Raw genomic sequence first — 14,726 nt, 5'->3', positions numbered from 1 at the left:
TCGCTGGATCAACATCTTGGAATTCCCTCCCTGACAGCACTGTGGATGTACCTACTTCTCATGGACTGCAGCGGTTCAAGATGGTGGCTCACCATCACCTACTTAAGGGCAAATAGGGATGGACAATAAATACTGGTGTAGCCAGCGAAGCCCACAGACCTTGAATAAATAAAAACAAATCAATCTTCATAATTCTCAGACAGAAGCAAAATACTGCAGATGCTGGAATCTGAAACTAAAACAGAAGATGCTGGAAAAACCCAAGAGGTCTGACAGCATCTGTGGAGAGAGAACAGAGTCTAGATGACCCTTCGTCAGATCAAATCGGCAGTGTGAAGGGGGCTCCTTGGACAATTGGGTGTCTGGTCTGGGACATCACTCAGGAGAGGGATTATGGTGTGAAGGCCCCCCCCCTGCACCAATCCCCATCCCCTCTCACACTCTCTCTATTTCTCATGGCAATCTCAAAACAGTGAATAAATGAAATCCACAAACATGTCTCCCTCAGCAGCAGACTCTGCTGCTCCTGGCATCCATGGTTCCGTTGGCAAGCCTTTTCACCCAACTTGTCACAGCTGGCGTAAATTACTCGCAAACATTTTCCCACCAGGTACCCGGAAAATGGAGTGGGCAGCAAAGAATTGTGCACAATTGCACTGTTAACAAACTCAATCGGGGGCTAACTGGCTATTTCAAAATGGTCGGTGGGATTCACATTTCACCCTCCATCGTATTGTCACAGAAGAAGATGGCCAAAAACTTGGATTTTATTATGCTCATATTGTGTCTATTGTGTAGACAGAGTACAGGAAAGAGATAGAGAATCTGGTGAACTGGTGCAACGACAATAATCTCTCCCTCAATGTCAACAAAACGAAGGAGATAGTCATCGACTTCAGGAAATGTGATGGAGGGCATGCCCCTGTCTACATCAATGGGGACGAAGTAGAAATAGTCGAGAGCTTCAAGTTTTTTGGCGTTCAGATCAACAACAACCTGTCCCAGTCCCTCCATGCGGACGCTATAGTTAAGAAAGCCCACCAACGCCTCCACTTTCTCAGAGGACTGAGGAAATTTGGCATATCAGCTATGACTCTCACCAACCTCTATAGAAGCATCATAGAAAGCATTCTTTCTGGTTGTATCACAGCTTGGTATGACTCCTGCTCTGACTAAGACCGCAAGAAACTGCAAAGGGTCATGGATGTAGCCCAATCCATCACGCAAACCAGCCTCCCACCCATTGACTCCGTCTACACTTCCCGCTGCCTTGGAAAAGCAGCCAGCATAATCAAAGACCCCACACACCCCGGACATACTTTCTTCCACCGGGAGAAAGATACAGAAGTCTGAGGATACGTACCAACCAACTCACAATCAGCTCCTTCCCTGTTGCCATCAAACTTCTGAATAGACCTCCCTCGCACTATGTTGATCTTTCTCTACACCCTAGCTATGACTGTAACACTACACTCTCTCCTTTCCTTCTCTATGACCGGTCTGCTTTGTCTGTATAGCGCGCAAGAAACAATAGTTTTCACTGTATCCCAATACGTGACAATAATAAATCAAATCAAATCTAATCAAGGAGGAGAGGTGGAAAGGTTTTGGAAGGAATTCCAGAGCCTGGGGCCCAGGTAACTGAAGGGACGTCTGCCCAATGATGAAGCAGGAAATAAAATTGGGAATGTTCAGGAAGCCAGGATTGGAAGAGGGCAGCGATCTTGGAGTGTTGTTGGCTGGAGGAGATGATAGAGATAGGGAGGGGTGAGGTGATGCAGGGATTGGAAAGCATTGCTGGATGGGCAACAATGTAGATCAGCAAGCACAGGGGTGAAGAAGCAATATTCTGGAGATTTGGTTTTGCGGTGGGATAAGTGATGAGAAATAACACTTACTTGTTAGAATCGTTCTCCTCTTGCACTGTTGCTCAACTCCTCCTTGCTTCTTTCCCGAGATGGTGAATGGCATCTCGAATACAAACCGCTGAATATTGTGACTTTTCTCAAAATCTGTCTTCCTGTCCACCAACTCCTTCTCGTCGAGATAAGGAGTCACGTACGTCACTTGGATGTAGGCATATTTTGAATCCAAGTCTTTTGGATTGACCTTTTCAAACAGAATATAACCTCACTTGAGTAAATATCATCTGTGGTGTTAACGTCAAGGGCAAGTTAACATTTTGACAGAGGTACGCATCACAACTTAAAGAAAGAAAGGGTACAAGACACACTGGAATTAATGAAGGCACCATGCTACAGTGAGGAAGGTAGATTCTGCCATTATGATTGGCAGAATGGTGGTCGTAAATGGTACTGTATAAATGTAAATTGTCTCTTAATTTCTAAGATGTTGCCTTCCAAACAGATTCTACCAGTACCGAGCCAACACAAATGGCACAGTGGTTAGCACTGCTGCCTCACAGCGCCAGGGACCCGGGTTCAATTCCAGCCTTGGGTATCTGTCCATGTGGAGTTTGCACGTTCTCCCCGTGTCTGTGTGGGTTTCCTCCGGGTGCTCCGGTTTCCTCCTACAGTCTAAAGTTGTGCAGGTTAGGTGGATTGGCCATGGGAAATTGCCCCTTAGTGTCCAAAGATGTGCAAGTTCAGTGGATTGGTCATGGTAAATATGTGGGGGTGGGAAGCGGGGGATGTCTGGGCAAGATGCTCTATCGGAGAGTTGGTGCAGACTCGTTGGGCCAAGTGGCCTCCTTCTGCAGTGTAAGGATTCTATGGTGGTTAACTGGCCAATCCTCTCACTTGCTACTTGTGTGGTGAATGACTGTTCTTTGGACCAAAGACAAACAGTGGCTTTGGCGCTCCCCTCATGGAGTCAATCTAGAGACCACTACACTTTTGACATACACATTGATGATCACATCCCTCCCTATCTCTGTAATCTTCTCCAGGCAACAACACTCCACAATCTCAGTGTTCCTCCAATTCTGGCTTCTTGAGCATCCCCCACTTTAATTGCTCCACTATTAGCGGCCATATCTTCAGCTGCCTGGGCCCCAAGATCTAGAATTCTCTCCTTAAACCTCTCCGCCTCCCCACCTTGCTCATTCTTCTCCTTTAAGAACTACCTGGGGACGGAACACATCATTTCACAATTTGTAGATAAAACTAAACTCACAATTGCAGTAACCAACGAGAAGGGGAGGTGGTGGCACAATGATAACTTCACTGCACTGGTAATCCAGAGGCCCAGGTTAATGCTCGGGGGCCACGGGTTCAAATCCCACCATCGAAGTTGGTGGAATTTAAATTCAATCAATATAAAGCTACGAAACTATCAATGGTCATAAAAACTCATCTGCTTCACTATGAGTTCCAAAGAAGAGTCATATTGGATTCAAAACATTAACTCTGTTTCTCTCTCCACAGATGCTGCCAGATCTGCTGAGTTTTTCCAGCACTTCGTGTTCCTATTTCTGGTTCACTAATGTCCTTTAGGGAAGGAAGTCTGCCACTCTTACCCGGTCTGGCCTATATGTGATCCCTGATCCACAGCAATGAGTTTGACTCTGACCTGCCCTCCAAAATGACCACACATTTCAAGGGCAATTAGGGATGGGCAACAAATGCTGGCCTTGTCATCCCATGAAAGAATGAAAAACAAAACAGCAAGTTAAATCCAGAGTGCAGGCTGGTGAAATGACCAGACACACAGCAGGCAAAATTCAACACAGAGAGGTGGGAAAAATTATTAGGCCACAAGGATAAATGTGAGGGGATGCATTATGGTAGATCGAATTGGGACAGCACCTACTCAGTTAATGGTAGGGCATTGGGGAGAGTTATAGAACAAAGAGATGTAGGAGTACAAGTTCATAGCTCATTGAAAGTGGGGTCACAGGTGGACAGAGTGGTGAAGGCGGCATTCGGCATGCTTGGTTTCATTGGTCAGAACATTGAACACAGGAGTTGGGACGTCTTGTTGAATTTGTACAAGACATTGGTAAGGCCATACTTGGAATACTGTGTACAGTTCTGGTCACCCTATTATAGAAAGGATATTATTAAACTAGAAAGAGTGCAGAAAGCTTTACTAGATGCTACCGGGATTTGATAGTTTGAGTTATAAATGGAGACTGGATAGACTGGGACTTTTTTTCCCTGGAGGGTAGGAAGGAGGCTTAGGGGTGACCTTATAGAGGTCTATAAAATAATGAGGGACATAGATCAGCTAGATAGTCAGTATCTAAGGTAGGGGAGTCTAAAACTAGAGGGCATAGGTTTAAGGGGAGAGGAGAGAAATACAAAAGGATCCAGATGGGCAACCTTTTCACTCAGAGGGTGGTGAGTGTCTGGAACAAGCTGCCAGAGGCAGTAGTAGAGGTGGATACAATTTTGTCTTTTAAAAAGCATTTAGACAGTTACATGGGTACGATGGGTATAGAGGAATATGGACCATATGCGGGCAATTGGAACTAGCTTAGTGGTAAAAACTGGGTGGCATGGACAAGTTGGACTGAAGAGCCTGTTTCCATGCTGTAAACCTCTATCACTCTAAGGAAAGAGCACGGTCAGTGGGATTAACTGGACGACTCTTTAGAGAGCTGCCACAGGCATGATGGACATCCTTCTGTGCTGTGTGATTCTACAGTTGGAGAATCGAGAGACAATGTTTGGCAACATGAACAGTGACTGCACTTGAAAATGATTCAATTGGTTGTAAAGCACTTTGGAATATAACTGCATTATAAATAGGATAAAGGCGCACACACTCACACAGAGGGGCAGGATGTCATTCTCTGATTGACGTTGGAAGCGTCCTATCTTCTCTCTGGACCTCCCACTCTCCAACTTCCTGTACCTCTCCAGGATCTCTACATTCATATCTATTTCCTTCTCTCCACTGGTGGTTTTTGCCTTCATTTGCCTGGGCCCCAAGGTTCTCTCTTCAAACCTTTCTCCCTTTTCCTCCTCTTTTAACACACTTCTTTAAATCTATCTCTTTGACCCCTAGCTTTTGCTCATCTGGCCTGATATCTCCTTTTATGGCTTGGTGTCAAATTTTGAGAATTTTACTACAGTACAGGTGCTATAAGAATGCAAGTTGTTGTTGAGTGATTGGGAGAACGCGAGATGGATTGTACCTTCAGTCACTCTCAGTTGAGGGGAGTTTTTCTCTAATACATTCTTGGGCACAGGCATCGTTGGCTAGGCCAGTATTTATTGTCCATCCCTAATTTCCCCTTGAGATAGTGGTGGCAAGCCGCCATCTTCAGCCACTGCAGTCCATGTGGTGTTGGCTGTTAGGGAGGGAGTTCCAGGATTTTGACTCAGCGACAGTGAAGGAATGGCTGATATATTTCCAAGTCAGGATGGTGTGCGACTTGGTGGGGAACTTGCAGGTGGTGGTGTTCCCATATTTTTTCTACCCTTGGCCTAGAACATAGAAAAACTACAGCACAAAACAGGCCCCACAAGTTGTGCCGAACATATCCCTACCTTTTAGGCCTACCTATAACCCTCCATCCTATTGAGTCCCATGTACTCATCCAGGAGTCTCTTAAAAGACCCTATTGAGTTTGCTGCCTCCACCACCACTGACGGCAGCCGATTCCACTCGCCCACCACCCTCTGTGTGAAAAACTTCCCCCTAACATCTCCCCTGTACCTACCCCCCAGCACCTTAAACCTGTGTCCTCTCGTAGCAGACATTTCCACCCTGGGAAAAAGCCTCTGAGAGTCCACCCAATCGATGCCTCTCAACATCTTATATACCTCTATTAGGTCTCCTCTCATCCTACGTCTCTCCAAGGAGAAAAGACCGAGCTCCCTCAGCCTATCTTTATAAGGCATGCCACTCAATCCAGGCAACATCCTTGTAAATCTCCTCTGCACCCTTTCAATCTTTTCCACATCCTTCCTGTAATGAGGCGACCAGAACTGAGCACAGTATTCCAAGTGGGGTCTGACGAGGGTCTTATATAGCTGCATCATTATCCCCGGACTCCTAAACTCAATCCCTCGATTGATAAAGGCCAGCACACCATACGCCTTCTTAACCACCTCCTCCACCTGCGGGGCCGATTTTAGTGTCCTATGGACCCGAACCCCAAGATCCTTCTGATCCTCTAAGTGGTGGAGATTGTGGGTTTGGAAGGTGCTGTTGAAATGATCCCAATGGGGTGAAGACTCTGGCAATGCAGCTAATGACGCATTGTCAACTCTTCTTGCCACAGGTTGTGGACAGCTGTAAGTATGGAATGCAACATTTTTCCTTTTGTCAATGCTGTGGAGATGCCGGCGTTGGACTGGGGTGGGCACAGTAAGAAGTCTCACAACACCCAGGTTAAAGTCCAACACTCTCCGAAAACTCATGGTTCCAAATTAACCTGTTGGACTTTAATCTGGTTTTGTGAGACTTAATTTGCTAATTAGACAAGGATCTTGTTCGCCTTGATTCCGCCTGATTTTTTGATTCAGAAAATCTTTAGAAATACTTTGAAGGTTTTGTAACATTAATCAGAAATATGAATGTAGGCGTTGCTATGTTGTTTTTATAACCTTAAACAATAGACCGTGCCAGATGAATAGTTTGTAAGCCTCATATCTTCCAGAAATGTTGAAATTTTGGAACCTCCCTGTAGGACACCAGCTGAGTTTCTTAAAGGAAGCAATGAATCACAGAAGCAACAGGTTCCATAAGATTAAGTGACAAGGGAGAGCTTAGAGAAAGCAGACATTCTCAGACACCGCTCTCCTCACCTTCCCATCATCGTAGATCATCCTCACGTTCTCAGAGCCAAACTTGTCGGAGTAAAGTTTCAGGAGCCGCTGGGAGATCTCAGACAGCTGGGTCAGCTTCGGCTCTTTGTAAATGTATTCCTTGCCGTCCTCATCTTCAAAGAACCCCTGTCAAAAACCACGTTAAATAAGTTGGGTTGAGGTGCAAAAAGCAATCTCTTGAAGCAAATGGGTTGGGTGATGGACCAAAGTCAACTCAAAAGCTTGAAAACGACAAACAAAAAAAAAGCAAACAAAAGATTCTCCAAATTTCCCCAAGTGCACCATTAATGCCAACTGGTTCGGAATAAATTTTGAAAGGAATAACTGTGAAAACCACAGCGATTCTCATCTCCAGGATTCAATCGACCCAATGCCACATTGTCCAGATAATTTTGATTTTATTTTTAATGAACACCACTTTCTAGTTTCTTTGGGGAGAAGAATCTAGGTCTCATTTTTCTTTCAGTGACAACACGATGAGGTCTCAGTGCCAGTTTTACACAACAACAGCTGGTCCTGCTTTTCAGGTTAGTGTGAGGTCAGATCACCAGACTGATAAAGCTTGGACAGAAGTGGACTGACATACGGAATTAACCACAAATCCTCCTCCGCAACCAAATTAATTGAAAATTCACAGAAAAGGTTTAGATTTTAAAATAATGTACGGATTACGAAAACCGAGTCACTTTTTGTTTTCTGCGCAACTTAAATGGAAGCCTTCCTTGACGGCAAAGATTTCATAGAATCCCTCCAGTGCAGAAGGAGGCCATTCGGCCCATCGAGCATGCACCGACCACAATCCCACCCAGGCCCCATCCTCATAACCCCACGTATTTATCCTGCTCATCCCCCTGACACTAAGAGGCAATTTAGCATTGCCAATCCACCTAACCCGCACATCTTTGGGGTTAGTTTTTCCCATTTGTGTTAAGCGAAGGATCAGCTATTAAAGTTTGGGTCCATAACTTCCCCAGAGTGGCCATCCCTTGCGGAGTGACTGCCACTCCGGATGGACTTACCCTAGTTGAATCTCCAAAGCCCCTGTCTCGCCCGATGTTCCTCACTCAGGCTGGGTGAGACAGGAGCAGCAAAGCCTGCCCCCCCACTGCTCTAGACCCAGCTACCGTAAAGGGGATGTTTAAAGGGGCAATTTAAAGGGAGAAGGTAAGCTTCACAGATAAGCTGGTCAGACAGTCAGGGGGAGACCGGGACGAGGGGGTTGGGGTAAGGGTGTTTGTGGTTGGGGGGGGGGAGGGGTAAGTCAGATTAGACTGGGAGGGAGTTGGCTGGGTTGGTGGGGGGGGGGGGGAAGGGGTTCGGTCAGAATGGGATGAGGGGCTCAGGGGTGGTGGTCAGACTGGGAAAGGAAGGGGCTCGGATCAGGGTTGGGGGGGGGGGTGGTGGTTTGGGTTGGAATGGGGAGAGGGGGCTCGGGTCAGGGTTGGGGGTTCGGGTCAGACTGGGAAAGGAGGGGGCTTGTGTTGGGGGTGAGGCTACTCTGGGGAATCCGCTGCGGGGATGGGGGGGCTCAGTCTCGGTGTTTAAATAGTTACTCTGGAATTAAGAAGTGTTTTTTCTTCTCCTAATTCTTTCAGAGTAACTATCCGGGTAAAACTGACAGAACCATCAGTGTTAGTGATTTAAATCACCTCTATCGGAGGGTTCGCAGCCCAGGGCAATTGTCCAGGGGAAGTTAGTACTCCTGAACAATTACTGGGTCAACATTTATGTGGGAACTTCCAAGTGAGATTCCCTATTGCATTACTGGAGTATCCCCCAATGCCACCCTGGGGAACCAGGAAGTTATGAGCCATTATGTTCTGTCCAATAGCGGAGATTTTAATGGCTTTTGTTTTTTACAATGATTGTCTCTTAGATGTAAGTGTTGCTTCTCCAAGCAATAAACCAGGTTTTTTCTAACGTGTTGCTGGCTGCCATAACGCTCTCAATACCTCAGTAACAGTGGCCCTCAAAAGCAGTCCATGTTGTGTGACTCAGGTAGTGTTTTGTCTATACTCAGGTCACTGTCTGGACCCAGTATATAAGGACATCATGAACAGCACCAAAGATAGGCACAGACGGAAAAAGGAACAGTTGGCCAAACTAAATGCAGCACATGGAGTTAAACCAGTCTAAAATGTGGACAAATACCGTAATACAACCAGGTGCAGTAAGTATCGTTGCACTGATAGGATATAATGGGTGATGTACAAGAGTTTTATGAAGCATGGATGATGTGTATTTTTGATAGACTGACAAAGCTACCCACATCAAACCAGAGTGCCTTTAATGCAGTCAGTTTCACTGCATTATGTGTGAGCATTGAATTACCTCCACATCTCTTTCATTGTCTGTAAACTGGTATTGCTATGAAGGTTAATAAGAACAAAGAACAAAATAATAATCACATTTATTCCTAGCAGTCATGGCAGAGGAATACCTCAAACTAAAGAACACAGCAAACCTAACCACAAAAAAAACACCCCAACAAACATCACAAAGCTTCGGTGAGTTTCAAGGCTACAATGTACTACAATTTTTTAATATATGTATATATATATATAAACACGGACTGGTGATTTATTAAAGTACAAAGTGGCTTGCAGAGCTGGCCGGATCGGTCTACTCCTCTACATGCACCACAATGAACAAAGCGAGGCAATGGATGGTGTTCCTAACACAGTGCGTCTACCTTCTAACACTTAGCTACACGGTTATGATTGCAAAGCAGATGACTTCAGACACAAACAAACAAGACCACACCAAGGCACAGTAAAAGCTCACGGCTAACACAGCAGGACCTCAGTACTTAACTTACCGCTGCCTTTAAAGACGGGGGAAAAGAGTGGAAAGAATGTATTAATGAGATGCTGCAACTTTAACACAAAGGCGACAACTAGTAAGGCATTTTGCAAACAAAATATTTCAGATCAATTTTTAAAAAAAAATGCTTTGTTAATTAAGACTAAGAAAAGTGTTTCCAACTTGAATCCCAAAATTGGTTTTAGCTCCCCCGTGGCCCAGTCATTCACATTTCCATTCATTTACAACTTAACTTCAGAATACAATCCTGCAACTTCAACAATCACATCGTGGTTCAACTTTGGCAACGGTGGCACAGTGGTTAGCACTGCTGCCTCACAGCGCCAGCGACCCTGGGTTCGATCCCTGGCGTGGGTCACTGTCTGTGTGGAGTCTGCACATTCTCCCCGCGTCTGCATGGGTTTCCTCCGGGTGCTCCGGTTTCCTCCCACAGTCCAAAGACGTGCAGGTTAGGGGTTATGGGGATAAGGTGGGATTGTTGTCGGTGCAGGTCCCATGAGCCGAATGACTTCCTTCTGTGCGGTAGGGATTCTATTCTATTAACTTTAATTTTGGGCATCTTGAAATAAATGAGGCTGCAAGTATTTTGAGGATCGCCAGCTAGAATGGACAATCAGAATTATGGACAGAATCTTGCAGCAGGGAAAGAGGCTATTCTGCCCATTGTCCCCTGTGCTGGACCTTTGAAGGAGGTGTCCAATTCGTCCCAGTCCTCCTGCGCTATCCCCCCAGTCCTGCAATTTCTACCCCTTCAAGTATATTCAATTCCCTTTGAACTTTGAAAGTTAGTGTTGATTGTGCTGGTTAGGTGCATCGGCCATGCTAAATTCTCCCTCAATGTACCCGGACCGGTGCCAGAGTGTGGCGACTAGGGGATTTTCACAGTAACTTCATTGCAGTGTTAATGTAAGCCTTACTTGCGACACTAATGAATAAACTTTGAAACTTCAAACTTAGTTTCATCAAACAATTTCTCTCCCTCTGGTTCTATTGACAGTTATCTTAAATCTCTGCCTCTCTGTTACTGACCCTCCCTGCCAATGCAAACAGTTCCACCTTTCTTTGCGCTATCAAAACTTTGAGAAGTTTTATCCAAAAACTACCAAAATCCGTTGGAAGGACAGCTCAGTCCCCACTTTACTGCAGTCTAGTTTGAAGTTGCAGGCTGCAGAAACAGGTCAACACAGACACGAAACACAAAGCAGATAATTAATTACCTGCCCAAAAAAGGCGACCCGAAAGTAGGTGCCTAGCAGTCGTTTTCCTGTGTGGATAACTTCAGCGATTTTTTTGTAGGCTTGATGAAGTGTTTCGTAGAGGTGGGCAAGTTTCTGCAAGAAAGACAATAGAAACAGTCAGATTGAATATCCTTCCTCACAAATTCACTCAGCAAAATGTCAATAGGCAAAGGGAACACTTTTCCCTGGTTTGTTTCTTTGATTTGAAGAGCTTTATTCGAGGATATTACAGAATAGAAACAGGCCACTTGGCCCAAATGGATCGACGCTGATGTTTCTGCTCCACACAAGCCTCCTCCCATACCTACTTCATCTCAACCTATCAACATCTTCTTCTATTACTTCCTCCTTGAGCTTCAATTTTCTAGGTGTCCAGATCACTAGCAATTTGTCCTGGTCCCTTTACGCCAATGCTATAGTTGAGAAAGCCCACCAACACCTCAACTTTCTCAGGAGGCTAAGGAAATTCGGCAGGTCCGCTATGACACTCACCAATTTTTACAGATGCACCATAGAAAGCATCCTTTCCGGATGAATCGCAGCTTGGTATAGCTCCGACTCTATCCAAGACCGCAAGAAACTACAAAGGGTTGTGAATGCAGCCCAGTCCATCACGCAAACCAGTCTCCCATCCATTGACTCCGTCTGCACTTCTCGCCTCAGGGAAAAGCAACCAGCATAATTAAGGACCCCACGCACCCCCGACATATTCCCTTCCACTTTCTGCCGTCGGAAAAAGATACAACAGTCTGAGATCACGTACCAACCGACTCAAGAACAGCTTCTTCCCAGCTGCTATCAGACTTTTGAATGGACCGATCACATATTAAGTTGATCATTCTCTACACCCTAGCTATGACTGTAACACTACATTCTGCACCCTCTCCTTTCCTTCTCCCCTTTGTACTCTATGAACGGAATGCTTTGTCTGTATAGCGCGCAAGAAACAATACTTCTCACTGTATCCCAATTCATGTGACAATAATAAATCAAATCAAAAATTCATACGTTTATCCAGTTTCCCTGTAAATATATCTATACTATTCACTTCAACCACTCCCTGTGGTAGCACGTTCCATGTTCTCATCACTCTCTGGGGTAAAGAAATTTCTTCTGAATTCCCTATTGAATTTATTCGCCACTATCTTACATTTATATTTCTCTAGTTTTGGTCTTTCCCACAAGTGGAAACATCCCTACATCTATTTATCGAACTCTATCGCAATTACAAAGATCTCTCTCTGGTCATCCCTCAATCTTTCTCTTTCAGAAGAAGTGAGCCCCAATCTGTTCGGTCCATCCCGATAGGTAGAATCTCCCAGTTCTTGTATCATCCATCTAAATCTTTTTGTGCACCTTCTGTTATGATCTCGATAGAAACCAGTAACGTTTTCAGGTTTTTAAAAAATAACTCGAAAACCCAGGTATTTACTCAAAGGAAGAAGCCAAATAATTTACCACAGAAAAATCAAAGAACATGAACCTTAAATAGTCAGTTACGATAAAGATAACCAAAGTACAATGGACATAATTAGTTACACACTAAATTGAACGTATTAACTCCCCTTTCTTTCTATGCCCATTATCTTACACCCCAAAACCTTCAAGTCAGATACTTATCAAACTTTGGAAGATTAACCACACGATCTGGGTACTGGGTCAATGGGCTGCAATATCCTGGGACTTCCATTTACTTCTGGCCGTGTGGTCCCTTCAGGTCTCCTCTAACCATCCCAAAGCTGCAAGCTCCCCATTTGACATAGGCATCTCCGGCATCTTAAGTGTAGCCACCTCAGGTCAGAACTCTCCTGTTTCTAATATCCTTTAAATGTGCAGCTTTCAATCTCAAACTCTCCCGTTCCTCAGCTGGGCTATATCAGAAATTCAACTTATTCTTAGTTAATAAGATTTTTAACTCTTTTAGCCAACACTCAGAATTTCAACAGAACTTTCCTTCACTCCAGCTTGTTCTAAGCTCTCAAACTGAACTGCGTGAACAGAGAACCGCCCCTAGGGACCTACTCATTCCTATAATTAACTTGTCAACCCTTTTCCCTATGTTCACCCCTGGCAACTTGGTCACGTGATCATTTACTGGAATTTTTTAAAAACCAGAACTAGGATCCTCGTTCTTAAAGGGACCACACCTCCCATAATAAAACATTTCTTATTTTCCCCCCAAAAGTACAGGAGCCACCACACTTGTCTACATTTAAAACAAGAAGAGCAGCAATCTGGCAGTTAAGATACTACTTGCTGGAAGATTAGATTTGGTCTGATTGCTCATCAACTTTTGTAGCTTTTATGAGGGATGAATGTGACTTACCTCAAATTCACGCCTTTTCTCATAAACTGGAATAATTAGCTTGTAGACATTAGAAATCAGTTCATAGCGCTCAGCTTTCCAGAGTCCGTCAGCGCATTGTTCCAACAACTCCATCAGCACGTCCTGTCCAAACATCAAGTTAGCCAGGCATCAGTATTTAAAGGTCATGGCCTGAAACATTTACTCTGTTTCTCTCTCCACAGATGCTGCCAGACCTGCTGGGTATTTCCAGCACTTCTACCTCTCATAGAACGGCACAGCACAGAAAGACTTCAGCCCACTGTGCCTTGGCTGGTTCTCGGGAGAGGGCTATCCAATTATCCCCCGTTTGGCCTGCTCCATCCCCACAGCTCTGCCTATTATCCCTTTCCAAGTCTTTATCGAGTTCCCTTTTGAAAGTTATCACCTAATCTTCTTCCACCATTATTTCAGTCAGTGCATTCCAGACCACAACAGGGAAAGGTTATCCCCATTGCTTTGCTCAGCTCTTAACCACAAGGTTCCAGGTTCAAGCCCCACTCCAGGACTTGAGCTCAAAAGTCAAGACAATAACCAAGTACAGTGTTGAAGGAATGCAGCACTGTCAGAGAGTCAATACTGAGGGAGTGCTGCACTGTCAGAGGGTCAGTACTAGGGAGTGCTGCACTGTCAGAGGGTCAGTACTGAGGGAGTGCCGCACTGTCAGAGAGTCAGTACTGAGGGAGTGCTGCACTGTCAGAGGGTCAGTGCTGAGGGAGTGCTGCACTGTCAGAGGGTCAGTGCTGAGGGAGTGCCGCACGGTCAGAGGGTCAGTACTGAGGGAGTGTTGCACTGTCAGATGGTCAGTACTGAGGGAGTGCCGCACTGTCAGAGGGTCAGTGCTGAGGGAGTGCCGCACTGTCAGAGGGTCAGTGCTGAGGGAGTGCCGCACTGTCAGATGGTCAGTAGTGAGGGAGTGCCGCACTGTCAGAGGGTCAGTAGTGAGGGAGTGCCGCACTATCAGGGGGCACCATTTTTCATTTGAAATGAAAAACCAATATATATTCCGCAATCAACATCGTTAAAAGCAGATTACCTGATCATTGTTACAGTGCTGTTTGAGAGAGTTTACTGTGTGCAAACTGGCTGCTGCTTACATTACAACAGTGACTATACTTCACAAGGTTTTCATTAGCTGGAAACCACTTTTGACATATTTGGTAGCCCCGAAAACGATATGAAAATATAAATCCTTTTCCTTTCTCAGCTCCTCTTTCTTTTACCATCATAGAATCATAGATTCCTGGCAAGGTAGGAGGAGGCCATTCAGCCCATTGAGTTTACACCGAATCTCTGACAGAGTATCGTACCCAGGCCCACCACACTGCCCAATCCACCTAACCCGCACATCTTTGGACAGTGGGAGGAAACCGGAGCACCCGGAGGAAAACCACGCAGACACGGGGAAGAACGTGCAGGAACGTGAGGATCTGATCAAAAAGAAAAGAGAGGCGTACGTTAGGTCCAGGCAACTGAAAACACATGGAGCTCTGGAGGAATACAGAGAGAGTAGGAAAGAACTCAAAAGGGGAGTTAGAAGGGCAAAAAGAGGTCACGAAATGTTCTTGGCAGGCAGGATTA

At 45.2% G+C, this 14,726-nt stretch overlaps 1 protein-coding gene across 7 annotated transcripts in view; it reads right to left on the bottom strand.

Moving 5' to 3' along the window:
* LOC144499506 (dedicator of cytokinesis protein 9-like) overlaps positions 1 to 14,726 on the bottom strand; it is a 359,791-nt gene that overhangs the window by 23,980 nt on the left and 321,085 nt on the right. For all 7 annotated transcript variants that reach the window (XM_078221534.1, XM_078221537.1, XM_078221538.1 and 4 more), the window contains 4 exons: positions 13,128 to 13,250; positions 10,781 to 10,894; positions 6,720 to 6,866; positions 1,899 to 2,109 (listed from right to left, as the gene is read on the bottom strand). In XM_078221534.1, coding sequence (XP_078077660.1) covers positions 1,899 to 2,109; positions 6,720 to 6,866; positions 10,781 to 10,894; positions 13,128 to 13,250 — 595 coding nt within the window. The remainder of the gene's footprint in view (positions 1 to 1,898; positions 2,110 to 6,719; positions 6,867 to 10,780; positions 10,895 to 13,127; positions 13,251 to 14,726) is intronic.

The sequence above is a fragment of the Mustelus asterias genome, chromosome 10 (genome assembly GCF_964213995.1).
Source record: "Mustelus asterias chromosome 10, sMusAst1.hap1.1, whole genome shotgun sequence".
In the NCBI taxonomy this organism is placed as follows: Eukaryota; Metazoa; Chordata; class Chondrichthyes; order Carcharhiniformes; family Triakidae; genus Mustelus; species Mustelus asterias.
This window is presented reverse-complemented; position numbering and strand designations above follow the sequence as displayed.